Consider the following 27,318-nt stretch of genomic DNA (forward strand, 5'->3'; position numbering starts at 1 on the left):
GACTCTAAGTATTAATCATGTGGCCTTTTCAGCTGGCTCGGAAGATTAAGTTCTCTTTACATTGACTATTTTGCAGTTGAAAGACACAGCCACACTCCACTTACCTAAACCAACAGAAAGCCAACTGGGGCTACTCCTGCACTCCAAAAGCATTCAGATCAACAACCTCCTAGCCAAAATGAAGAAAGTATTACGAGACTTGCAGCGCACACCATTAAACAAAATTCAGGCATTGCCTCTTGTTCTAGCGCAGCTGCGTAAACTGCTGCAATGGAGACGTAGAAAGACTCTTACCCAGTAGACACTCTGGGTGTTGCAGTGTTAGATTTCTCTCTAGTCAAGTAAGATTACATGAGCAGTTCATGGTGAAAACAATAAAACTCATTTTCAAGCATGTCATAAGTGTTTAGCTGTATTCCAATGTAGAGCATCTATGGCACTAAACAGCACATTTGAAAATATGCAGTGGATTGTATATTCCTACGGATAGACCAGTATATGTGCACTAGTTTGATAGAATGAGAAGGTGGCTCTTATAAGTAGGAGAAAGGACAATGGGGTAACCTTAAGTTTGGTGGTAGCCTATGTCAAACAGTACCTGTTGCGTGACCCAGTGAGCATGCCTTGCCCAGCATTTCAGCCCAGAAATTCATTGTGGGATGAATAAGCAGCATGTGTATAGTGCAACAAAACACCCCTCTTGGTTACTAAAGGGGAAGGGTATGAATATGAATGAAAGTAAAAGATTGTGGATGAAGAGCCTTGTGTGGTATGAACTCTCTCCAATTCTTATCACAGTGATCATCCAGGGGGTTAACAGTGAAGTAGCCTGAGCGACAACGGTTGGTGTTGAACAAGCTGGCTGGTGTGTTTTTATTTGAAGCCTCCACCTGTGTCCTTCAGTGAGACAGGGTGAAGAGAACGGGGCTCTGCCACAGATCCTAACCGAAACTACAAGTTAATCAAAGAAATGGAGCTAAGAATTTTTTTCCTCTGTGAACTGGTTTTCTTAAATGAAACAGTTGGGCACCACTATTATTTCAGTCTGTCCTTGTAAGTCACTCTCTCCAGTCTTCAGGATTCTTTTGCTCTTCTCTGAAAGGCCTTCAGTTTGTCTACAATTTTCTTGAAGCGCCCAGACCTGAATGGAGTATATTCTAGGAGTGGTCTGACTGGTACTGAATGAAAAGGGACTATAAGTTCACTGCTCTCCATAACATATGGGCTCTGTGCATATAGCCTAAGCTTTTTCCCCCCCTACCATTTCACAGTACCAGCTCATACCTAATTCACTATTATCAAACTTGGCCTCTTTATGTTACTGCATGCCAGATTTCTCTCCCCTTGAATACCTGGGTTTCATATTTCCCCCAGCTACAGTAGCTTGCATTTTAACAGGCTCAGATTCATTTTATTATTTCCTGACAATATTTCTACCTCTCTAGGTCCCTTTATTAGTCATCACTACTTTCTTTAGTCTTTCAGCTAGCTTTCCATCCACATGGCAGCACTCATAACCAAATCAATTTCAATTAGTTTTTCCAACTAAAATTTCAAGATGCTATCAAATGATGTACCAGAATTCAGATCTTAGATGTACTTCATTCACTAGTTCAGTAAATGTATTGAAAGGTGATCATGTTCATGTGGCATGATGTTCTTTATAAACTCATTCTACTTATTCTTTATGGCTGTTTTAATGTTTACATCCAGTGTACCTAGGAAGGCATGACATGTTACAGAATTTTATAAACTTAGAAAAAAAATTACTTATCTAATAAATATTCCTTCCATAAACTGAGTGTGTTTTATGTTGTCCCCACATCATTCCTCCTGTTTGAAACTTCTTGGCTTGGACAAAAAGGGTGCCCCTATGATTTTCACTATTGTATTAGCAATTGGGATGGATGTGGAAACTGGACCGAGACTCAATACAAATAAATAATAGTGTCCAAAAGACTTTGGGTGCCACTTAGTTATTCACTCAATTTAGTTTTGTATGGTATAATTCAAACAGGTGTTAGGACCCTGCCTCTTCATTATGTTTTGTGTGTCCAGGAGAATGATCAAGAAGCAACTGCTATGAGGCACCACTGCGTGACAATTAAACCACTTGAATTCTACAAATGAGATTAGGGAAAACAGGCTTTTTTTAAAAATAGTTAATTCAAATGCCATTGTCAAAGCCAAGGGATAAATGGGAAGTTTATATTGCATTTACAAGGAAAAAACCACAACAGTCTGGAAGGAACATTCCTACAGGACTGAACACCAGAAGAACAATACATTCAATACGTAATGACAAAGGACAGATAGATGCGCCAGCAAGTAGCTAGGCAACAAGAAAAGCCATCATATAAAACAAGGGCTGAATAATACTTGTGCGTTCTGCCATCAGCTCCCAAGTTTACTCTTAGCAAAAGCCAATTAGTTAAAATATTACAACCTTGGCTTCTTCCCTATAATAAAATTGCAGTGAAGAGACCATTTAGTCACACAAGATCCTTCATGAGTAAAGAAAATACAAATTTACTTTTATTATGACTATAAAGAGATGAATTTAACACAATTAGCTGCACACTCAGTACTCAGTGATACATCTGTCTGTGCCAGATAAAGTCAGTGCTCTTACTGCTAACAACAAAATAGATCTTGTCTTTCTTAATGAAGCATCGTACATGCCTGCAGGATATTTATTGGTTTGCCATTACAGTTATCTTGTCAGACAAGTCTCAAATACACACAAAGCTTTACTCAGGGACCAAAATAGGAAGCAAAATTTTTATTTTAAAAAAAACATTAAAAACAGCAAATGTCTAGTCAGATCATATAAAGCACTTTAAATTAATCTTTTGAAATTATTTACACTATTTTATATGTAAATATCTGAAACTGTACATGTTTAAAGAAATCTTCGTTTACCAAACAGGCTGAATAAACTGATTGCTCTTGTCATCTTTTAAATCAGCTGTGCTAGAGCTCTCTGAGTATTTTAGAAGTGAAAAGATTCAAAACACAAGACTAACATAATATTTTACCCTTCAGACCATTTCTGTACAATTAATTCAGTCATAACTCTGTACAGCAATCATGCACTCTTTTGTAAAACACTATAAAAAGACCAAATGTACATATATTACAAGGCATTGGACATTATTTTACAGCCTATGTTCTTGAACCGGTAAAGGGAAGAGGTATGTTCTCTTCCTTGTTAGTTCCTCAGTTAATTTCAAAAAGTTACATGAGATCCTGTAAGTACCATTTCCGTACCCCAGAGTGTCTGCTATAATGCTGCTCATGGTGGCTTTAAAACTTGCCGTTTTAGTATCCAGTCAGCTGATCTGTAACAGCAAAACTGTTAAATCAAGTTACCAAAAATATGTAAAATTTCTACAACATGCAAGCTAGAGAATAAGTAAAAATCTGCCATTTAAGTTGCTATCTTGCCTTCCACATATCTATACAATAAGGTCACTAAAGACACGCTAAAGCCATTTTCAGTGTTTCATCCCGTTTATGGACAAGTGTTTAAGCACTTAACCTTCTGAAATGGAACATAGCAATGTTGTGTATCAATCATTCATTGCACGCTGACCATAATCAGATGTTACACACATATGCATAGTTTACTGATCAGCAGGTACTTCTTTCATGACCCTAACTTACAAAGGTGCTTTTGTATTCACTCATCATCACTTCTCCTTTACACATCTTTACTCCACCGCACCAGTACTGCACAAGTTCCATAGTCACAGCTTTGCCACCAGGAGCTGCTCTTTGAGCCCCTTTCCCTGGCCTACAGCATCTTAGCACTCACTTCTGACAATGCGGCTGCACTGCTCAACCTTAAATCAGAAAAAATAAAAACCCTTAACCTGAAACCTTAAGTACCTAAAAACTTTAATGCTAAGCCTTACCTTTGCCATAAAGCCTTTAGTACATGGGTAGTTCCCCCTCACAAACATTAACAATTATATTGCACAGCTTTCCACTGCAAACCCCACATATTCATTTCATGGTCAGAACTCTAATTTAAAGATTCTTCACTTAGAACACTCCAGAATATCAAAGTACAGGTGTCAGTGCTCACTGCTACTAATCATTACAGGCACCCAAAATACATGGCATCAAATATTGCAGGACATTCTGAAATTCAAGGGAAACAAGACAGTTTTCACAAACTAATATACTTTGAACTATGTTCTTCAAATGTATTGTGGACTAAGAAGATTCTTCAGAGGGTTGAGAAAAATGAGTGTGCCTGTCAAAACGAAGCTGCAGCAACATTTGACACTCAGGTCACCATCCCATTCAAATACAGTGCACACTGACTTTTTTCAACTTTGATTTCCTGTCATTTATCTTCAGTGTGTCCCAGGAAATTACTAGTTCTTTTACTGCACACACATCTTCTCCATAAAAGGAAAAGACGTAAGGTCTTAAATATATTTAAGTCTTAGCATTTCAATCTCAGACGTGTTTACATCTGATGGCAAGGCAGAAACTGAGCTTGGGTAAAAATCTTCAGCGAGTTTGTTCCCTTAAGTTTTAGGAAAGAAAAAACTGCCGTACTTGAAACAATTTGTAGAACTCAATTCTTCTGTAAATCAGTATTAAGCTGCCCGGGGAGTATTAAAGCTGATGCCTTGACGGATCCCAGTGTAAATCCTTTATTTACTTCTGGCAAATGACTTCATGTCCCCTTCGCTGCCTGGCATACCACTGAAATTTACCTCAAACGGCCTGACTGTTGGGCTATTTAGACATTGACAAAAGTAGGTTCACCTGAAAGGCAAAATGAAAGTATATGTTAGCTATTGTGTTGTTACCATCATCCAAGGTCAGGAGCAGACTTATGCTGTTTGAGCATCTAAACAAACATTCTACAAATCTCCAAGGATTTAGAGGAACCAAGAGAACAATTATAAGAATATTGGTCAAAAAGTGCAATCACCAGTTCTAGCTAACTTACAGACTCCTACTATGCAATCGATGACTTGACAAACTAGCTCTTCCAGCTGTTACAATCTATTGTGTCAACACAGCTTCTAATAAATCTGAGGGGAGGGATAGCTCAGTGGTTTGAGCATTGGCCTGCTAAACCCAGGGTTATGAGCTCAATCCTTGAGGCGGCCATTTAGGGATCTGGGGCAAAAATCTGTCTGGGGATTGGTCCTGCTTTGGAGCAGGGGGTTGGACTAGATGACCTCCTGAGGTCCCTTCCAACCCTGATATTCTATGATCTGCATGCAATTTTAAAAGAAAGTTATGTGCAGTAGCCATTTGATAGACAATTAAGTAAATTTAAAATACCCAAGGGGGGTATCTGAATCATTTACATTAGTAATAACCCAGAAAACTTTAGCTTACATAAACCAGAAGGGGAGGAATAAAAGAGATCCAAAAGACTGGTGCATCATTGTCCATCACTGAAAAGACAGAAATCTCACTACTGTGGGGAAAAAAATCCACCTTATCCCAGTAGATTATTCCTGCTCCATCTTCAGAGGAAGTTAATATTCTTCTCCCCACTTCATGTTCCCTGTCAAAATACCCTGTGGGGAAATTCCTCCTGTCCACATATTTGATTAACAGTTTAACACTGTGTGAACAAGAATCACTAGTTGCTCCCCTATACCCAAGATACCACTGATGTCCAATACATTTTTTTTTTTTTAAAGCTATGGGATCGCTAAGAGAGTGGCTTATGCAGGGCCTCCTGATGCAGAGAGTTCCTTACACTAATTATCTTTGCGGATAAAAGCCCTCCTTAAATCTGAAATTCTGTTTAAGTTTCCATGATTAGCCACATTTTTCCAGTTGTTCTTGAGTTCAAACAGATCCTTGCAATTCCTTCAGAATTTTTACACACCTAGCACATCTGATCACTTCTCCAAAGAGGAAAGGTGCCCGAAGTGGGTGTAGTTCACCAGAACAGTCCTTGCCATGACCTTGTACAATAAAATCCCAACGCTGCATGTCTTAATCACTAATCTCAGTTTTAAAACAGTTTAATATATATTGGTAAAAACTAAACAATTGCATTTGCTCAGGGTTTAAAGTTCAAATTAATTCTGGATTTTCAAAGAATCAGAAAAGAGGAATATGAATAAAAATTAGGCAAAATGGAAAAGTAGGTTAATTTAAAAATGTGAGCTAGTCATGTGAAAATGAGTAATCTGTAAAATAAAGAGCTTCACTTTATACCTGTTCCATTGAAGGACAAGCTATGATCTGGAGATCTTCATTGCTAAATTCTTCCTTTAACAAAGCTTGGAGTTTCTGGAACACTTGCTGAATATTATTCTTTATAAAGGAAAGAAAAACATTTAGTGTTGGAATATCACAAGATCTGTCTCAAATATGAAACAAACTGAACATCCTGTGTATCAAACAGCCTCTGAAGTGAATGGAGAAGTGTGTGTGGTAGAACTCTGTGCTCTTAAAAGTGGTTCTCCTCTAAAAAGTAACTCTAAAAATGGCAGAGAGAGGTTTCCTTGTGTATTGTGTGACTACTCCGGATCATATGTGCTCCAGATCAAAGATGGGGGGGGGGTGGGGTTCTTAACACTTAGCCCTGTACACTTAACCTGGCATCTAAGAACCATGCTGGGTTTTCTAGTGTGCGCACATTCACCAGTAACAGGCCCTCTGTTAAACCTGGGCAACCCTCATTGCCTTTGATCGGTCTGCACAGGTATAACTTGACTGGACTTACCAAAGGTTGGTGACATACAAGAAGAAAGAATCCAGCAACTCTCTCAATATAGTGTTTGCTGTGCACACTGGGTAGGAGTAAAAGCAATATACACCTCTACCCCAATATAACGCTGTCCTCGGGAGCCAAAAAATCTTACCGCGTTATAGGTGAAAACGCGTTATATCGAACTTGCTTTGATCTGCTGGAGTGCGCAGCCCCGTCCCCCCAGAGCACTGCTTTACTGCGTTATATCCAAATTCGTGTTATATTGGGTCGCGTTATATCGGGGTAGAGGTGTACATTTATTTTCTTTACTCTGAACACTTACATCAGGTCTGTGAAATAAGGTTCCATTTTTACACGGTCCCTTTTATGATACACTAGACTGCTTACTTATTACATGCATGATGTCTTTCATATGATTACTGTCTGGATTTCTAATGTACAATAACTCACATAGAAGAGTATGTAATGGACAAGAGCAACAGAAATTCAGAAAATCTTGTCAAAGTTAACAAGAAAAATAAATAATCATCTGATAAAGAAACTTAGAAACAGCTACATTAATTCATTTCTACAAAAAATAAATGAGCTTACAAAGCACACTTTCAGAATCTATTTAACTACGTTAAGTTTGGCCAATCTATGGAAAGTATGCTGATGTATACACTAACAATACTTACCCTAATTGGCTTAAACAAAATGAATTCAGTATCCTTATTGGCCAAGTATAATGACATGCTTCGTAACATTGATGGCAGCTTTGTTTTTATTGTCTTATAAGTGGAAGACACTAAATCATTGACCTTTGCTGGAAATAAAATTTAAAATTATTAGACACAAATATTTGCTCCTGCTGGTTGAAAGTTTATGTTCCAAATGATCCCCTCTATTTTTTCCCTACTTTATGCACATCACCACCCCACACCCTTCTGAACCCCCAAAGTCACAGTCACCACCCTTCAGTGGTAAAAAGCCTCGACAAGACTCCTCCCTTCGAGGTTCCTTATTTAGTTGGAGACAGGGCCGGCTCTAGGATTTTTGCCGCCCAAAGCAAAAACAATTTTGGCTGCCCCCCCCTGTTTTTTAATTACCCCACCCCGGCCCTGCCTCAACTCCGCCCCTTCCCCAAATCCCCAGCACTGCCTCCTCCCCCCAGGCTCTCAAGCCTAGGAGGGAGGGAGGGAGGGGGAGAAGCGGCGCCCGCCGCAGCCACTTGGGATCTCCCCCTCCCTCCCAGGTTTGAGAGCCTGGGAGGGAGGACGAGTAGCAGCGCGCGAATCAGCTGTTTCGCGCGCCGTGGCAGCAGCAGCGGAGGTGAGCTAGGGCGGCCGGGGCACATTTTTAGGGGCGGTATTCTGGCGCCGGCCATGCCGCCCCTAAAAATGTGCCGCCCCAAGCACCAGCTTGTTTTGCTGGTGCCTAGAGCCGGCCCTGGTTGGAGATGTGACTGTTGGGCAATACTCAGACCAAGAAAAGAAAATAGTACTTTGCAAGATTTCCTTAAAGCACTCAGGCCCGGTCTTCATGGAACCAGACAGAGCACCTAGCACTAACCATATGCCTGAGACGGCTATGCAGCCTGCCATCACAGGAATGCTGTGCTGGATTGAAACATGCTTTCTATATTGTTGCTACATATTTTTAATGCCATTTTCAAAGAGGCTTGAAAAAAAACATGGGGAAATATTCACAAACTTTGGGGGGAAAAGGGTTACATCCTTTATTTTTTTACTCTTGCAGCTTTTGTATTTTCCTTTCCCTTCTCCAGCCTCCGAGAAATCTGACAGCATGGCAAATAGTATGTAGGACAGTCCCAATGAGCTAAGTGCTTCTTGAAATTTCATTTAAGAGAAACAGGTTCTCATTTGCACACATGCTATGTTCACATTTGCATTTATGTACAGAATCACAAAGCAAAAGACATAAGCTAGAAACTATAGCCAAGAGTTCCAATTAGCAGCAAGATTGTCTGACCTGCAATGATGCAGCACTGAATTATAAACAAACGTGTCAGGCTTTGCATTTGAGGAACTTAGTGCAACTAAAGGTTCAGATCTATGACACAAAGATTCAGATTTCTAGATCTACTTGTTGTAAATATCACAAAATATTAACTGCTCAAACCCATCAAAGGTTCCTAGGAAGTGTTCTCATTTGAGCTCTTAATATGAAGGAATTGGTAGTTGGCTTCCCACTTTGCATATTCTCAAGAGTTGAAAATGTAATGTATTTACAAAACTATAAACAATAAGCCTCAAAGTAATATTCAGTGATCCCTTTGATATAGAAGCAGGAGCTTTACCTTAATCTAATCAAGGTAACTTTCAAGTACACTTTGCATTAAATGGTCATCACATGAAAAGCGCATTTCAACAGTCACATCTTCAACACTGTTTAATGCACCCATGCACTGCACAAATTAAACTCATGTTTTCAAGTTTTTCAGACATTGAAAGTCACCTACAGGATATGGAAGATGAAGCTCTCTGGTATTAGATACTGAAACTAACACAATTGTTGAAAATACTTTGACCAAGATTTTCAAAAACTAAAGCAACCGAGAGCTGTTGTGTGCTTGGCACTTTGAAAATCAGAAAAGTTCCTAAATACGGATTAAGGAACCTAACATTTTAGGCTAATTTTGAAAGTCATGGCCTAGGAGTACAGAAAACAAATTACTTCCTGAAATGGTCTAGCCCAGAATGTGTTTTGTATTGCTTTAACGTTCTCAAAAGTCATAACTAGAAAGGTTGTTTGGGTAAGTGGAATAGTTTTCAAAACAAGTTCTAGAAAAGTGGGAACTAATACAAACTGTCCTTTATCAGCCAATATACTATCCTACAAGAGCCTCAATAAAATGAAAATTGTAAAGCAAAGGAATACCTGGTTGTGCCCAAGGCTGCTGTGAAAGGTTGTATTTGGGACCTCCCTGACTGGCCATTGCTTTCAATGCAGCAACCTAAAACAATTAGATTGAAAGAATACGAAATTTTTGTTTCCATTGGTATCAAAAAGTGAAATCATATCAAACAAGCCAGTAACATTTAAATAAAGGTCTTAAAATTTCTAGTCTGAGACCGTTTTTTTTCCTTTCTTGTATATTTTGATTGAGGATATAAATAGAAGGAAAGTCAAGTCATGACAAATGCAATTCCAAAAACAGTAGTGTAAGATTTCTGTTCCATATTTATACAATTAATAGGAGGCTAATTTAATCTTGATAATACTTATGCCTGCCATAAATGAAAAGGGAAGCAAAACGAGATACATTAACTATTTCACAAGACTCTGTAGCTACATAAAAGATAACAGAGTAAGCCCTTAAAAGGAAAAGCGTACCTAGCCAATCTTGGCCAAAAAAAATGCAAATGCAGCAGTCAAACCCATGTAGGCATCTTAACATGCTGAGTTGTCAGAATGTCATACTGTACAATATAAAAACTCTTCTCACAACTGAAATTAGAAATGGGGCCAGATTTACAAATATATTTAGACGCCTATAGATAGGCACTTTTGTATATCCCACTGGGGGCTTAAGTAAGCTAGGTGCGTAAATTCTATTGAAAATCATAGGAATTACGCACCTAACTCACTTAGGCATGTTTGTAAATCTCACTAGGCACCTACCTCCATCTTTAGGCATCTAAATATTTCATCTAGTCCATGAACCAAGGTAAGATAGGCACTTTTTTAAAAGTAAATTCACTGTTGTAATTTTCTGAACTCCCAAAGGCAAGGAAACAGGATAACTTTGGTGTCACTGCAACCACCAGTCTTGAGGTGTCACGATCCTCATGATAAACCTGTTTATATGCAGTTATACTAAAAAGGTTACAAATACGAGGACTCGTAACAATGCTCAGCATGTCCAGTGCTTTTCCTCTTCAAAGCACTTTACAAACATCATTTCTATTGTATGATCTTTCCACACTGACCTTGCATATAAAAAGATAACTTCCAGAGAACAAACTCAGCATTAATACTGGTTCAGAGATGTACACTGAACAGAAAAGAAGCTTTTCTGCATCCTCCTTCAAACAGACACATTTACTGCTTAAAGTCTACCGTACAGAAAGTGTTACTATAAAAAAGTCTGAGAAAAGTTTTCATGGATCTCTTGCCTCCATCTCAACAGTAAACATCAGGAGAAAAAAAGTTATTTAATATAGACTACTTCTATCTGCCAGGCTAAGAACACTATTCTTCCATGAAAAATACTGCCCTAAATGCACTGTGTTACAATCTCTCACCCTGCAAATAAAGCTTGTATTGCCATTTTAAGCAAGATTATTATGGTTTATTCCCAGGTATGTTTGCTTGGTTGGTTTTAGTTCGTGTTCATAACTTAAAATGTGACATGGTAATTCTGTTCTTAAAGCTTTCAATACCATATTCATAAAAATTGTGCAAAAACTATGTTAAGAAAATAAAACTGTTGCAAAGTCAATCATGTAGAAGTTAGGAAATTACAAACTATCGTAATGCATTTGAACATGCAACCTTAATTCTGGCATTTCCTTAACTTTTCAGTGCTTGACTTTATACATAAACTGCTAAATGAACATTATGATGTCTGCAATTTCCTGGGTTTTTAAAAAGCAAACTGAAAATAAATCCTATCATGTGGCATCATATTAACACCCACATGGTTCATCAGCAGGGTCGGAACCTTAATATCCACTGCACAGATCTCTGCCACTTGAACTAAGAATAACTGGCAGCAATAGTAGATTGTCATCCTCCATGTGGACAAACACTAGAGGGGGATGAGACCTATTTGCTAGTGTACAGTTACTGACAGCAGAAGAATGGCCAAACTCAAGAATCTTGGGTTCCATTCCAAGTTAGTGGTTACAGACCCTTCTGCCCCAGTCTCCCCACCCTACCACCCCGTTCATCCGAATCCTGTCTCTTCCTCTCCTCCTGTGCCAGGAGCAGCACTTGCAAGGAAAAGTCCTGCTCACCCCACATGTTCACGGGCTTGGGCATTCCGAATACTGACAGAATCTTTCGAGAATGTAACTAATTTAATTAACTGCCACACTCTAAGCCTCTAAGCACATGACATCTGTGATTTTTCAAGAGCTTATACACTCAGTAAAATTTGGCTGGCTTTTCATGAAACAGCAAAACAAAAATCCCCAGCACCAAGGGCACCCCCTTCCCCCCGGCTAAATTTCAAGTCCCTGCTCCAAAGCACTGAATTATGGCCCTGCTCTAAAGCACTGAAGCAATGCAGCTTCTCAATGAAACAGCATGAGAATTATGTTTCCCTAATCTCATTCTCAGCAATGGCGGAATAATTTCTGCTGAGGTTATAAGCAACTGAAAACGGAGTCTTATCATGGGAAGTGTCAGGCAGCCTTAAGTATAGGCTGCTCTACCAGCGCTGTCTTTTATAAAATGAACATTAAACAAATTTAAATACAAATTAATCCTGCCATTTCAGGAAAAAATATTTCAGTCAACACAGCGAATACATAGCCTCTTTGTACCTTTGACATGAACTCCTCCGGTTGCTCTATAAACTGTTTGGTTTGCTGCTGAATAAACTGCTCACAAGCTGATTTCAGGTGGTGGTCTACATCTTTCTTAGAGTCAATATAATGTTCTCTGATCTCTGGAGTACCCTTGAACATAAGACAATTATCTTCTTTTTATTTGCCCAGAAATCACCACACATTTAAACGAAATGAGATTTTTTTTCCTACGCGGAGTTAACAAAAAGACTCCATATTACCTCCAGTAAGAACTGTATCAGTGCGTTGTTGCTGTTTAGCCTAAAAAATCTTGGAACAGTCCTTGGGTTCAGGATTTTAAATGCTGCATCTGTGAAGCAGAAAGTCGACCAGACTGTAAATGTGCAGGATTCAGCCAGAGTAATTTAAACAGAAATACTTCATTTCTTCATTACAATGGCATGGCATGATTACTACTATTTGTTATTAAAGTAACACCCAAGGACCCAATCAGACGAGCGTCCCTCGTACTAGCCCCAATACAACTTCAAAATAAGAGAGTCCACACACTGGGGAGCTTACAATGTCCTCATTGCACATTAAGCAGTGGTGCCCTTTGTTTGGTTTGTCAGAGAAGGTGTGTTGCCCCTTTAAGGATTAGAGAGCCAGCGAGATACGTGCTAAGTAGAGGCTTCTCCAGGTCAGGTCGGCATGGGGATTCAGACTCATTTCCCTCCCCTCCCCAGGTGATCGGAAGAGAAGGGGACTATTTACACCCATATTTGTGCAGTACAAACCCTCTTTTTCACTTGGACCAGGCTGAGCAGCACCCACCCTCCCATCCATGGCAATAGTTGAAATACCAGATTTCATCATGATCTGTGGTGGGCATTACACTAGTCAAGCCTTTCTTGGGGGGCGGGGAGGGAAGGAGGAGGGCACGGCTGGGAAGGAATTTTTCCCTCACCTCCAGATTGAGGAAAGAGAGGTGGTTATTTTTACCTTCCCCCAACAACTTGGGGGCTTAGTAGGATGAACAAATGAAAGGGGGGTTAGCCTATGATGTCACAACTCATGATTTAAGTTTGGTGCAGATGTCCACTGCAGCTCTTCTGTAGGGAAGGGATACGGTGATCAGATAAAATGGATTGGGAAATTATTTAAAGGAGGTATTCTTTAAAGGAGTAGAAACTGGGGGCTTGGGGCTCCAATGACTGGTCTGGAAGGGAGTCAACGCCCCTCCTTTATAGCCCCTTTTAATACTCATTCAAGGTGGGGAGGTTCCAGCAGCAGGTTGGCTGAGGACTAAGATAGGAAAGGGGGAGGGCTGCCAGCAGCCCCCTGGGTATATGTAAGGAATTATGGAAGTACCTGCACTGTACACTTATCTGCCAGCTACTCTCAGACATTTAGGAATAAAATTGCGGGCTAATTAAACCACATCCAGAGTCTCCTGTCCTCTTTCTGGTATAGCCAGATAACCTAACATTTGTTAGTGCCAGCAATGTAAATGGTGCTGTACAAGACAAAACCTGTTCTTATGAAGGTACACTTCAAATAGACAAATACTATACACCAAAATGTACTCAGCCATGCAGAGAATGGTGATAGTTTAGGGACCATCCTGCAAACCCCGATTTATGTGTGAGTAGTCCTACCGACGTCAGTGGGATTATTCACAGAACTAGGGAGTTAGTCACCTGAGTAAAGGTTTATAGCATTAGACCCACACAGCATCCCAAACCAGTTGACTGATGTGTAGGATGCATGGTGTCTGTGTGTTTTTTAATAAGGGGAAGGTGACAAAATTTCAGTACTGACGTGGATTTGTGTTTATGAGGTTTGTGGAAGTAGTGAGAAGAAAAGTAGTAATAATGATACCTGCAGTAAGTGTACCAACATATAAGTGCCAAAGAAAATGAACCCATTTCCAAAGGGGTGTGAGAGATTAAAGGGATACCATCAGCCTGAAATATAGTCAATTTTAAAAAAAATTAATTGGAAATAGTTTCAGGTACTGCCTGTGTCCCAGGGTCCATTTGCCAATTTGTTGTTTTGTATACCCGTATCTTCCTTTTCTTTTTAAAAAGTGTTTCTCTCCTGTGTTGCTGTAAAAAAGGTCCACACAAACAGGAGAAACTGACTATTGCAAGACTAGCTATCTTGGAAGTGCTGTTAAATGCACAAAATAAACAAAAAATATCATATTCCCACCCCCCCCCCATCTCTTTCAGTTATAATAATCTTAGTGTTATAAGTAATACTTATAAGTACCTCTTTTTCAGACTGGAGCATGATTTTTAAGTTGATGATGTCTCGAACTTTAAATCCACATTTGATTTAAGTCAAGTCAATATGCAGAAAGCTTGGTCCAACCGAACCTCTTTTCCTGTTACTTACCACCTTTGTAAGGCACTGGCTGGTACAAAAATTTATTCATTTAAAAAAAAGATACAGAACAAACTTTTATGTCAGCCAGGACAAGACACCATAAGGACATATTTACCCTTTAACCTCCAGCCAACTAGAAACTACTTAATAGGAAGGAGGTCTCATTGATGTTCAAATGCAATAGATGTAATTGTTAGTAACAAGATTCAGTAACTTCAAAGCAAAGGTAACAGTGTATTAGATGACAGAGAAGAAAGGTTATTTCTTCAACTTACTCTTCTGTAATGGAAAGAGATGTTCCAGCTCCTTTTTCTCAGGCTTATCAACAGCACTGAGTCTCTCTCACCCTTCCCTTTTTTCCTTAAGATTTTTTTCCTCTGTGCTTCGCAATGCACTCTCAGGAAAACATTAATAACTACTGCCTCTTCTGGATGGCCTCTGCTCTTTATTTTTCCTCCTTACTAGATGTATGTATGCTTCATGAAACAACTCTCACCATGATAAATAGAAAAGTATTGACTAACTTTACAGTATAAGGAATACTTCTCTAGTCAAACTTCTACAGAAAAGACTGGGGCAATTTTAATTTTGGCCTAAGCAAGTAAGTTTCATGTTGTTAAAATCAATCTGCTAAGTAGCAGAAACAAGAAACTGCTCTGTAGAGTACAGCTAAGGATGAAATATTTCAGCACAATACAAATGTGAAGTTTATTTAGCAATAGTTTTTTGTTATTGTTGTTTTAAACAGCATGTATGAATTGGACAGGTCAGTGGCTAAAGCACAGATACAGCACTTAATATAAATCAAAAGTATAGTAGAGTTTGTTAGAAGCATTCTGAGCTGCTCTTCTTAGTAGGTAAAACCTGTATTAGAAAGGATTAGAACAAAGCAAGACAATGTAGCAAGCATGCAGATCATTGCAGGTGAACATAAAATAAACCCACAACCTTTGCTAGCATATCAGGGGAGGGCAAGCCCACCCAGCTCTGTCTGCCAGCACTGTGAAGTACCTCTAGTTTTCTTAAGGTCCAGGGAAATTTCCTTAATGGTGAATTCAGTGTGGAAAGGAGCAATTTGTTCACGAAGAATCAAAAGGTGTTTTATTAAGAAAAGCTGTCCATCAACCTGGGTCTAAATTACAATGAGAAAAAGAATGTCAAAAACTTAAAGAAAAATATTAATATAAGAGCATAATTATAAGTTCTCCCAACTATTTCAGTTACTTGCTTTAATTAATGCTAAAGCCCTAGTTTTGTTTACAAGCCACTCTAGATTCATAGCACCAATAATTATGACCAGTGTCTGACATGCTACATTTCTATATTATTTCTGATAACTCATTCAACAGAAACAGACCATTTGTATGCTCCTTAAAAAACCTTGATTACATGCTTTCTGCATTAGTGTGCAAAGCAAGCATAACTCCCACAATCTGACAAAGGCAGCCCACGCTCTTACATAGAGGATCTTTTGTTTCACATTTTATTATATTCCAAAGACACTGAGTATGTCTATAGCCGTGCAGCTGTAGCACCATAGGGTAAACACTTCCCACACAAGCAGAAGGGCTTTTTCCGTTGATATAGTTAATCCACCTCTCCAATAGGCGGTAGCTAGGTTGAAGGGAAAATTCTTCCATCAACCTAGCTGCATCTACACTGGGGTTCGGTCAACTTAACTACAGCACTCAAGGCACAAAACTTTTCATAGCCCTGAACAACATAGCTGGCTCGATCTACTTTTTAATTGTAGACCAGGCCTAACATATCGTTTAAAAAAATAAGGAAGTGCAAAGAGTTAAACACAAATACTACAGTCTGACAGAGCTATTGCTATTCTGTTTTTATTAGGGCTGTCGAAGTGATTAAAAAAATTAACCGTGATTAATCACGCTGTTAAACAATAATAGAATACCATTTATTTAAATATTTTTGGATGTTTTCTACATTTTCAAATATATTGATTTCAATTACAACACAATACAAAGTGTACAGTGCTCACTCTATATTTATTTTTGATTACAAATACTTGCACGGTAAAAAACGAAAGAAATAGTATCTTTCAATTCACTTAATACAAGTACTGTAGTGCAATCTCTATCATGAAAGTTGAACTTACAAATGTAGAATTATGTACAAAAAATAACTGCATTCAAAAATACAACAATGTAAAACTTTAGAGCCTACAAGTCCACTCAGTTTTCCTTCTTGTTCAGCCAATCGGGAAGACAAATAAGTTTGGTTACAATTTGCAGGAGATAATGCTGTCCGCTTCTTGTTTACAATGTCACCTGAAAGTGAGAACAGGCGTTCTCCTGGCACTGTTGTAGCCAGCATCGTAAGATATTTATGTGCCAGATGCGCTAAAGATTCATGTGCCCCTTCATGCTTCAACCACGACTCCAGAGGACATGAGTGCACGCTGATGACTGCTTCTGCTTGATAATGATCCAAAGCAGAGTGGACCAACACACGTTCATTTTCATCATCTGAGTCAGATGCCACCAGCAGAAGGTTGATTTTATTTTTTGATGGTTTGGGTTCTGTAGTTTCCACATTGAAGTGTGGCTATTTTAAGACTTCTGAAAGCATGCTCCACACCTCGTCCCTCTCAGATTTTCGATGGCACTTCAGATTCTTAAAGCTTTGCTCGAGTGCTGTACCTATTTTTAGAAATATCACATTGGTACCTTCTTTGCCTTTTGTCAAATCTGAAGTGAAAGTGTTCTTAGAATGAACATGTGCTGTGTCATCATCCGAGACTGCTATTACATGAAATATATGGCAAAATGCGAGTAAAACAGAACAGGAGACATACAATTCTCCCCCAAGGAGTTCAGTCACAAATTTAATTAATGCATTATTTTTTTAATGAGCATCATCAGCATGGAAGCATGTCCTCTGGAATGGGGGGCCAAAGCATGAAGGGGCATACGAATGTTTAACATAACTAGCACGTAAATACTTTGCAACACCGGCTACAAAAGTGCCATACGAACGCCTGTTCTCATTTTCAGGTGATATATTAAAGGAGAAGCAGGCAGCATTATCTTCCGTAAATGTAAACAAACTTGTTTGTCTTAGCAATTGGCTGAACAAGAAATAGGCCTGAGTAGACTTGTAGGCTCTACAGTTTTACATTGTTGTGTTTTACGTACCAAAAAAACTCTACATTTCTAAGTTACACTTTCATGATAAAGAGATGGCACTATAGTACTTGTATGAGGTGAATTGAAAAATACTATTTCTTTTATCACTTTTACACTGCAAATATTTGTAATCAAAAACAATATAAAGTGAGCACTGTACACTTTGTATTCTGTGTTGTAATAGAAATCAATATATTTGAAACTGCAGAAAAGCATCCAAAAATATTTAATAAATTTCAATTGGTATTCTATTAACAGTGTGATTAATGACGATTAATTTTTTTAAGCACAATTAATTTTTTTGAGTTAATCGCATGAGTTAACTGCGATTGACAGCCCTAGTTTTTATCATTACATGTAAAGCTTAGTTAATTTCTAAGCAGTAAAATAAAGATACAGAGAGTACAAGGCCAGAGTTCACCATACCGTAGGAACCTTAACTCTTGCATTCTTTGTTATTTCAGCTGTGCACTTTTAATGCTGCATACATTTTTAAATCTTGAAGCTCATGCCTTATTAAGGTAAAGGAAATGGGACCCAGATTACACCTCTGCTGTTGCTATTGCTAGGTGGGAGAGATTTTTCACCAAGATTAAGTTAACAAAGCAGCAACATTTGTTTACACTGCAGGCTGTACTTTGGCATTAAAAAAAGAAAATATTTTAAAAGAAAAAACAAACAATGATCAAAACTGGTGAAAAGTAAATCAGATGAACATTTTTAATAAACCAAGACATTACTAACAATACAGTATAGGAATTTGCTTTCTTTTTTTTTTTTAATTAATGCATGACTTAATCTGACAGTGCTCTAACGAGTGTTAAATTAGCATGCCCCAGGACTGATGTGCCTTAAACCCCGACAGCAGGAAGCAGCGTGCCTGCACAGAACTCACTGCAGGATCAAGGCCTCAGTCTCTACAACACTTTCTATCAAGGCAGATCCAATATTGTCAGAATACCAAATAACTGCAGAACTCTGAACAAGCTGCATATGGAAAGATAATAATTTATAGAAATTTTAAGGAAACTTTTCCCATATCATTGATTCCGCTAAATCTATCAATAATTTTCATGAATTATGCTTTTAAAATGACACTCGAAAAAAAGTAGGTGTATTTCAAACCAATTCCCGATCTGTGCAATTACAACCAGTTTAGGTAACTGAAACAAAGGGACTCTTTTTTTTTTTTAAATACATTCTAAATACTTCTGCCATTTATACAATCCACTAAATTTGGTCTATTATTATAGCCCACGGAATTTTACTTTTGTTTGTAGCAATTTATCTTTCTGGGTTTTATGAATTAGCAACAATACTCCAATATTTGTGTTCAATAAACTGCAGAGAAACATTTACATTAAAACATATTTTCAGTGAAATTTAAGAAAAAATGTTCACAAATATTTTTATTATATAGAACACCAACTAAATTGATAGCGTCCCATTAAAAAGGAATGATAGATAAGAGCACCTCCTTTGATCATACAAACTAATATTTGCAAGGAACAGTCTTATCAACTAGCCCACTTGGGAACTTAATACTCAGTATAACACATGCAAGTCCAGTAAACAAGATATAAGACACACAGAAATATTAGGTGCAGAGATAATTAGAGGAATTCTACTTTAGTCTATTGTTTCGCTGAGTCATACGAGTTACACTAGTCTATAACCTTTATCTCTACGATTTTTAAGTTTAGTTTTTCAGCATGGTTTGTGTATGCATCATTTTCTCTGCTTTAACACATCTTATATCACAATGAAATGCAAGCAATTCTTACGGATCTCTGGGGACAAAGACAGACAATGTATTTTGATGAGAGTTCAACAGAATTCTGGACAACTCTTTAAGGGCCTTCATTATATATGAAAGAATCTTTCCTAATGAACACTACTACATTCTAGAAAGATAACTTTGTCTGACCTTATTTTTGGAAATTGAATCCGCAGCTCCCAGCAGTGAGTGAATACAGGCAGATAAAGCCTCTTGTGATAATCCTTGGAACACTGCCCTCTGGAGGGAGGAAAAAAATGTTTGCCAACCTTCTACGTAGCTTAAAGAACATACAGGACTTCTGATTCTGAAGTCAATGGTTCCGCTCACAATGCATAAAGTTAAGCACATACATAAGTGTACAGGGTTGGAGCCATATTAGCAGGGAACCCACAAATATAAAAGATTTTCATAACAAGTAAACAGACTGGATATGGTGGGTGCATAATTAAGCAACTAAAATAAGGAATATACTACATATACTACAAATTTTAACAGGGTTTGTAACCTGTTTAGTGACATGATTGCTCTGAATATGGTTTGTGTCCTTATACACCACATGGTTAATACTCTATTAGTAACCATGGCACCTAAACAGTGTTTTGCCCCTGCCAGTCGCCTAGGCTAGAACATGCCTGTCTTCCTGTAACTATTCAGCACACTACTTTTGCAGTGTAGATGTCACCACCTGATTGAGCTGGAAAACCAATTTGGCTAGTCCTCCTTTCTCACAGCTCTCTTGGGTAGTAGGGCATCTCATATTGCATTGCTCCACATGCTGCTGGTGCCACTCTGTGTGCATACCTCCGTGCACGCTACCCCTGCTTAGGTAATATAGGATAGTTACCCAGATTTTCCCAGAATACACTGATACAGAGTAAGGTGTGGACACACAAGACACTCCGTTGTGTCATGGAAAAAAGTTGTGTGAACTTGGCTCCACTGTGTTTGCTGTAAACAGTTAAATGAGAGTGTCACAAAAACTGGTTACAACAACACTTTTGTAGATGTAGCATAGCCAGGGCTTTAGATAATAAATAAATAAATAAATAAATTAATGGAGATATCCTATCTCCTAGAACTGGAAGGGACCTTGAAAGGTCATCGAGTCCAGCCCCCTGCCTTCGCTAGCAGGACCAAGTACTGATTTTGCCCCAGATCACTAAGTGGCCCCCTCAAGGATTGAACTTACAACCCTGGGTTTAGCAGGCCAATGCTCAAACCACTGAGCTATCCCTCCCCCCTTGATACTCAACAATATATGTAAAGCGTCAGATTTTCAAAAGGTTCACTTAAAACTTCAGTCTGTTTCAGTTTTCAGTCTGTATGCTGATCAATGATCCCTGCTTCTTCATACACACACTCCCTTATAATTGGGCTATGTAAATAATTCCAAACTGCATTTTCTTTCTTTCTTTCAAACAGTGGGCTCCAACCAAAAACATTACTATTTTTACTGAGATTAACGTCAAAATGTTAATTACTTTAATTATTATATTTTTCCATATTCCATTTGACACCTCCCACACTTTCACAAGTTATGCCTCTCAAATAAGAATTTCTTCAAAAGTGTTAAGGTAGCCCTTTTTCTGTGTCTCCTATCAACTGAGTAAAAACAAAAATCAACATACAGCAAAAATGCATGTGTTCCCTGGGTTTCTCAGAGATTTACCAGCCTTTTCGTAGTTATGTTAAATGGCAATCTAATTATGGAACTTTCCCTTTAAGAGTAGGTTATATGAATAAGTATTATTTGAATCTCTATGAACAGGGTGTTTATTGTATCTGCTGTTATTAGCGGTGTTTTACACAGATTCATGCTACCGTATACTTTCATATACTTTAAGGCAAGGGTTCTCAGGAAAAAAATTTGGTGACTGCTCTCACACTTTTTCCTAAAATACTTAATTATTTAGGAAAAACAAATAAATATGCACATAAATTCCAATGATTTGGATGTGTTTATTTATTGCTAACTAGTAAGTCTGTTGTGAAAAGTGATATTAACAAACGTACAAGTATCACTTTTCACAGCAGACTTACTCAGCCCTGCCAAGCCTGGGGACAAATGAAGCCCTGGATGGGGGCTCAGGGGAGGCAGCAGGGAGCTGGAGCCTGAAGCCCCACAGCTGGGACCTGGGCCCTGCTGCTGAGCAGCTACAGCCCGGGGCTGGAGCCCGAAGCCCCCTGCCAGAGCCTGCTGCCCCGCCACTCCAGGGCTGAAGCCCAAAGCCTGAGCCCCACTGCCCCAGGGAAGGTGGGGAATTCACTGGCTGCCTGCTCCTTCAACATTGTACCCCAGATGTTTCCAGAGGGGGGCAGGGCCCAACCGCTGCTGGTGGCCCCAGCAATCAACACCAAGGCAGTGCATCCAGGAGCAACAGGGAGTCAGAGGGGCTGCTATATTGCGCCCTGCCCCCAACCCCCAATCACAACCCAGGAGGCCATGGCCATAAGAAAAGCCCCTGGTGGCCGCATTTGAGAAACGCTGCTTAAAGTAGTCTTATTTTATGTAAATTTGTCAGTTTCTTGCAGTTGTACTTTTAAAGTTACTAAAAATGTAGTGCAAAAGATTAAAAACATTTTCTAAGGTAACTATAGATTATTCAATTTTAAGGCCAGAAGGGACCATTAGGATCATCTAGTCTGATCGTATGCATATCACAGGCCACAGAATTTCACCCAATAATTTCTACATCAATCCCATAACTTCATTGAGCTGGAGCATTTTTTGGGGGGGGGGTCGGTGAGGTATGTGACTTTTTAAACATTACCTGTTGAAAAATCTTAGTAAGATGGAAAATGAAATTTTGGACCTGATTTGGTGCTTCATTTCTAAATTTACATGTGCAAAATCACTTGTCTTTGAACAATCTGCAATTTGCCAATTCACATATTTTATATGAAGAGACCAGCAAAAAAGGCAACAGCTAACAAAAGATAAATATCAATGTTTTCCAGTTATTTTTAGACAAAAATATCTAGAATTTGTAGTATATTCTTTTTTTTCTATTTTAACTTAAAACGGTACAGTAAGATAAAAGAAGAGGTGAAGTTTGTGCATACATCTATACATCTGTACAGTTTAGAGAGACACACTAGAGTCCTTCTGACTGTGGGATACCACATTCCATGTAGATCTGCTGGTGAAATCATAGTCTGCGGTCTGGGATTAAGGGATTCTGCTGTACCTATTTAAAGGTAGAAAACACACATTAAAAAGTTATTACTCTTTCCTTCCATCTGAAAACAATACGTAGTGAGTGTTATTTAATGCTGACCTCCATAGGAATGTTACACATTACAAAATTACTTTGTTTTCAACCTCCTCAGAGGGAAGAAACCTGACTTCCAGTATATACATGCACAGAGTATGTGGGCAGCTGTGTAGAGTTTGAATTCATCTTGAAAATGTACTGGGTAATCTTGAATTGGTGTATGTACTCTGAAACATGTATTTAAGGAGAGGGCATACGTGGTTATCAGAAAAACAAAACACTAGCCTGCCCTCCTAAAATAAAAAATTGCTACAAGACATTTGAAAATAACTTTGCTACCACACTCATTCTTCAGACCATCGGGCCAGTCAGTGACCCATCCCTGAGACGGCGTATCTTCCTTCACCCAATGACAACCATCTAATCCTTCACCCCTGGCCGATTTAACATGTACTGACTGCCCAATGGAGATCTAGTTCATCCTTTGTTAAATGTATTACTTTTATATGCATTTCTCTGGAAGTCACTGTAGTATCCTACCTGCTAAAAGGATGTGATGCGTAACTACTGAAGAGAGTTATGGGGGAGAAAAGACAGTGGAGAAAATATAGGAGGGTTACCCACAGGGCTTTAACAGGAACCCAGAGGACACCCAGAGGGACGAGAGAAAAGGAACAATATTGAATGAGTTTACTTTGCTATTCTTTCCTTGCTATACAGTAGATGACCTGAGGAGATTTAGCACAGTTGAAATATAGAATTTAGAACCCATGTTAATATAACAACATTGTCAGCTGTTAGGACAGAGAACAATGATTTTGTCATGTGGATTTTATTAGAAGTCACAGCCCTGTTACAAGAGCACCCTTCATGACAGAGGAGGTGCAAAACCATCTGTGCACATTCAGATTGGGTTTTCCTAATAATTGGTGGTGGAGAGCCTCACAGAACTCATCTTTCCCCTAGATTTTGGGGCAACTACTAGTTAACCTCAGTGACAACCATTTTAAAAAATAAAAACTAAAGGAAGTCAACAGAACCAGTCATGGAACAAAAGCCTGCAATGTCCTGGTGTGGGGATAGTCTAACAATCTCTTACATTTGTGCAGTTCCTACCATTCATTCAAATCTAGACTTGTGTGTTCTAGCTGGTTCTAGTCTAGGTCTTTGGTGTGTCAGCCTGGTATGTCCACAGTAGGAAACCAGGATAAATCCATGGAATAGTGAAGACAACTGCCAGAGCTAGAAAGATACAACTGGGAAGCAGAATATTAATAAGTGAGTAAACTGTAGTAAGATGGAGGGGAAAAAAGTCATCCAGGGATTCCAGGCACATTTAAAGGCATGTAAGCAGTACTCAGGTGGCGTTCTGGTGTTAACAAAATCAAATCTCATGGAATTAATTACTTTATAAATGTATAAAAACATGGATCCCAAAATGAGGTTTTAAAATTCATAGACTAAATAATGAATTATTGCAATAACTAGACTACAAGTTATTGAAATCAGTTAAGAAAAACATTAAAAAATGCAATCACTGTCCGATTCTATGTTTTGAACAGGAAAACATTCTTGAACTACAACTTCCAAAGCGCTCACGTAACACATATGCCAGAATCATATAAAACCCATTCTTCTCCTGTGAGCTCAGCTCTTTATTATACTTCATATAAAAAAATGCTACGCCCCTTGACAACAGGAGTAAATATTTCACAGAATGAATGTGTCTGTAGTACAGACGTGCCACAATCACCATCACAGGATTAAGGCAGGTAATAAACACACTGAAAATCCAGTTCCTGAAGTTTTCTGGGAAGACAATTTTTAAAAGTTTAAATAAAAATTCTTGAGTCAAAGCTCCTTTTATGCAAGCTCTTCCCAAAATTCTCCAAATACTTTAAAATATTTTTTTATTAAAGTAAACATAATGTTCTCATTATTTGCTTATCTTAATGCCCACTATGTCTATTTTACTACTTCATTTGATAATATAAAATATATTCCCAGGCATACCAGATTTAATTAGGGTGCAGGACTCTGGATCTTCTAGCCGCACATCTGAAAATGAAGCATCAGAAGGCAACTTCTTCTGTTCATCTTTTAAACTTTGTGCAATTTGCTGCAGGGGAAGATATGTCATGCAACTATTACATTAAACAGATTTTTTTTTTTTTTGTAAGAAGAATCTGTAACTTATGTTTCCAATGTAGAAAAAAGTTGTATTAATATGCCCAGCCTACCTGGATTTTCATGGCAAAACCAGATAACTGAACAAATGTTTCTGCTGCTAAATGGAGCTGTGGTCAGGAATTTTTTCCACAAAACTTTTTTTTTTTTGGTCAGAAAATGCCAATTCATCAAAACCTAAACTGTTTGCAGGAAAGGGTTGATTCTAAATTTTCCATTTTGAAAAATTTTTGAAAATTCAGAGACGTGTTCAGCAAATGGAGTAACTTTGATTTAACACTATATTATATGAGGACTGCAAGATATTCATTTTTTCTGCTGCTATTTGCTGTGCTGGGTTCAGCTGCAACCTTAAAACAGAGATCAAGATTGTCTAAATGTGTCATTTTGACACTTCCCAAATGAAAAAGTTCTTTTGTAAGTCTAAATGATTTTTCATGTCAAAATCTAAGTTAACATAGTAACAAATGTTTTTTAAAAAAATTTAAAAGGTCAAAATCTAACTGAAGTGTTAGATTTTGGGCTAGTGAAAATCTGAGTCTGGCTTTTTGTCTTGATTCAGGATGAGAAAATTTTTCTAAATCTCAAAAATTCTACCACAATGGGAAAACTATTTCCCACCTGGCACATCTGTTCATACAGGAACAGAGAAATGTTTAGTACTGAGATCAGATTCAGAAACTTTACACCGAATGGTTCTACTAAAAAAAAGTGACTAATAAAACATAACAATGGGGTTCCAAAGTTTATCTGTCTCAACTCCTGTATGAAAAGATTCTCATAGAAGTCTTGTTACTTATAAGCTGCCTGCCAGACCTACAAACTAAACCTAGACTCAGTCAAGCTGGATTTCCTTCTTCTCACACTCCACCACCAGTAATCAAGGTTCTGTAGGTCAGTTTAGGCCCTCTGTTACACCTGGGGAGCACTAAAGCCTTCTAATATTGGCTCAGTGACCCCTGTGTAATCTTATTGCCTTTAAACGGTTTGCACAAGTGTAAACAATTGAATCCCAAGTAAACAACTCTGCTGATGAGCCAGAAGGAACAGACATTGGGCTCACTTTGTTAGCTGTGTTACCTTTGTTAGGGCTAACAGAAGTAAAAGGCAAAGATATGTCCCTAAAGTGAATATAATTACATACAAACGCATAACAGTTCTATCCAGTAAAGAGGTGCCATTTTGACAATCACTTGCCACATTTTAAGTCATTTTTCCTTGATTTAAAAAACAGCATCTCCAGTGTGTAAAAAATATTCAAATTAATACCAAAAAGACAGTAGTCAATGTAAAGTCATACATGTTTTAATATGAGGGTGGTTTCATTAAGCAAAGTTACCGTAATTGTTACTGTTGGGCCAAAATACATAAATATATTCATGTACCGCAAAATAAACATTCTTTATATTTTTAAAATGTGAAAAGCAACACAACAACATGGAGAGTGAAAAATCTATTCATAAATGCGTTGGGCAAATAGAGTAACTCTGACTTAACATTGTATTAAATGAAGATTGTGAGATATACATTTTTTCCACTGCTGTTTACTGTGCTGGATTCAGGTAGGACCTTAAAATAGAGATTAACATTTACATTTAACAGACTGCAAGTTCTGAGGTGTGGAGAATCTATTTGTTTACATTGTCTGGAAGGTGCCACAGAATCATAGAAATATAGCGCTGAAAGGGACCCCGAGAAGTCATCTAGTTCATCCCTGGCAGAGACAGGGCCTATTATACCTAGACCTTCCCTGACAGGCTTGTCTAACCTGTTCTTAAAAACCTCCACTGACAGGGATTCTACAACCTCCCTTTGTAACATGTTTCAGTGCTTAACTAGTCTTATAGTTAGAAAGCTTTTCCTAATATCCAACCTAAATCTCCTTTGCTGCAGATCAGGCCAATCACTTCTTGTCCTACCTTCAGTGGACATGGGGAACAATTGATCATGGTCCTCTCTATAAGGCCTGGTCTACACTAGGCTTTTATGTCGAATTTAGCGCCGTTATATCGAATTAACCCTGCACCCGTCCACACCAGGAAGCCATTTAGTTCGACATAGAGCTCTCTTTAAATCGATTTCTGTAATCCTCCCCAACGAGAGGAGTAGCGCTAAATTCGACATGGCCATGTCGAATTAGGCTAGGTGTGGATGGAAATCGACGCTAATAGCTCCGGGAGCTATCCCACAGTGCACCACTCTGTTGACGCTCTGGACAGCAGTCCGAGCTCGGATGCTCTGACCAGCCACTCCCCCGGGAAAATTTGAATTCCTTTTCCTGTCTGGGCAGTTTGAATCGCAGTTTCTGTTTGGACACCGTGGTGAGCTCAGCAGCAGTGGCAACGATGCAGAGCTCTCCAGCAGAGATGGCCGTGCAATCCAATAGAAAGAGGGCCCCAGCATGGACGGATCGGGAAGTCTTGGATCTCATCGC

General features: G+C 38.6%; 2 protein-coding genes across 2 annotated transcripts in view; one reads left to right on the plus strand and one right to left on the minus strand.

Annotated features, from left to right (window-relative positions):
• The window catches only part of LOC113406015 (glutamate-rich protein 6B-like), a 47,718-nt gene extending 47,417 nt beyond the window's left edge, over positions 1 to 301 (plus strand). Inside the window, exon 15 of the mRNA XM_026647950.1 lies at positions 77 to 301. Coding sequence (XP_026503735.1) covers positions 77 to 301 — 225 coding nt within the window. The remainder of the gene's footprint in view (positions 1 to 76) is intronic.
• A 4,366-nt stretch (positions 302 to 4,667) lies between these two features.
• LOC113406202 (conserved oligomeric Golgi complex subunit 3-like) overlaps positions 4,668 to 27,318 on the minus strand; it is a 49,525-nt gene continuing 26,874 nt past the window's right edge. The window contains exons 14-23 of the mRNA XM_026649483.2: positions 24,711 to 24,816; positions 22,546 to 22,670; positions 19,630 to 19,719; positions 15,565 to 15,685; positions 12,444 to 12,532; positions 12,199 to 12,333; positions 9,587 to 9,662; positions 7,384 to 7,511; positions 6,208 to 6,306; positions 4,668 to 4,785 (exon numbers count right to left, since the gene is read on the minus strand). Of these exons, the coding sequence (XP_026505268.1) occupies positions 4,756 to 4,785; positions 6,208 to 6,306; positions 7,384 to 7,511; positions 9,587 to 9,662; positions 12,199 to 12,333; positions 12,444 to 12,532; positions 15,565 to 15,685; positions 19,630 to 19,719; positions 22,546 to 22,670; positions 24,711 to 24,816 (999 nt within the window). The 3' untranslated portion in view covers positions 4,668 to 4,755. The remainder of the gene's footprint in view (positions 4,786 to 6,207; positions 6,307 to 7,383; positions 7,512 to 9,586; positions 9,663 to 12,198; positions 12,334 to 12,443; positions 12,533 to 15,564; positions 15,686 to 19,629; positions 19,720 to 22,545; positions 22,671 to 24,710; positions 24,817 to 27,318) is intronic.

The sequence above is a fragment of the Terrapene carolina genome, unplaced genomic scaffold, assembly GCF_002925995.2.
Source record: "Terrapene carolina triunguis isolate 2854851 unplaced genomic scaffold, T_m_triunguis-2.0 Scaffold17, whole genome shotgun sequence".
In the NCBI taxonomy this organism is placed as follows: Eukaryota; Metazoa; Chordata; order Testudines; family Emydidae; genus Terrapene; species Terrapene triunguis.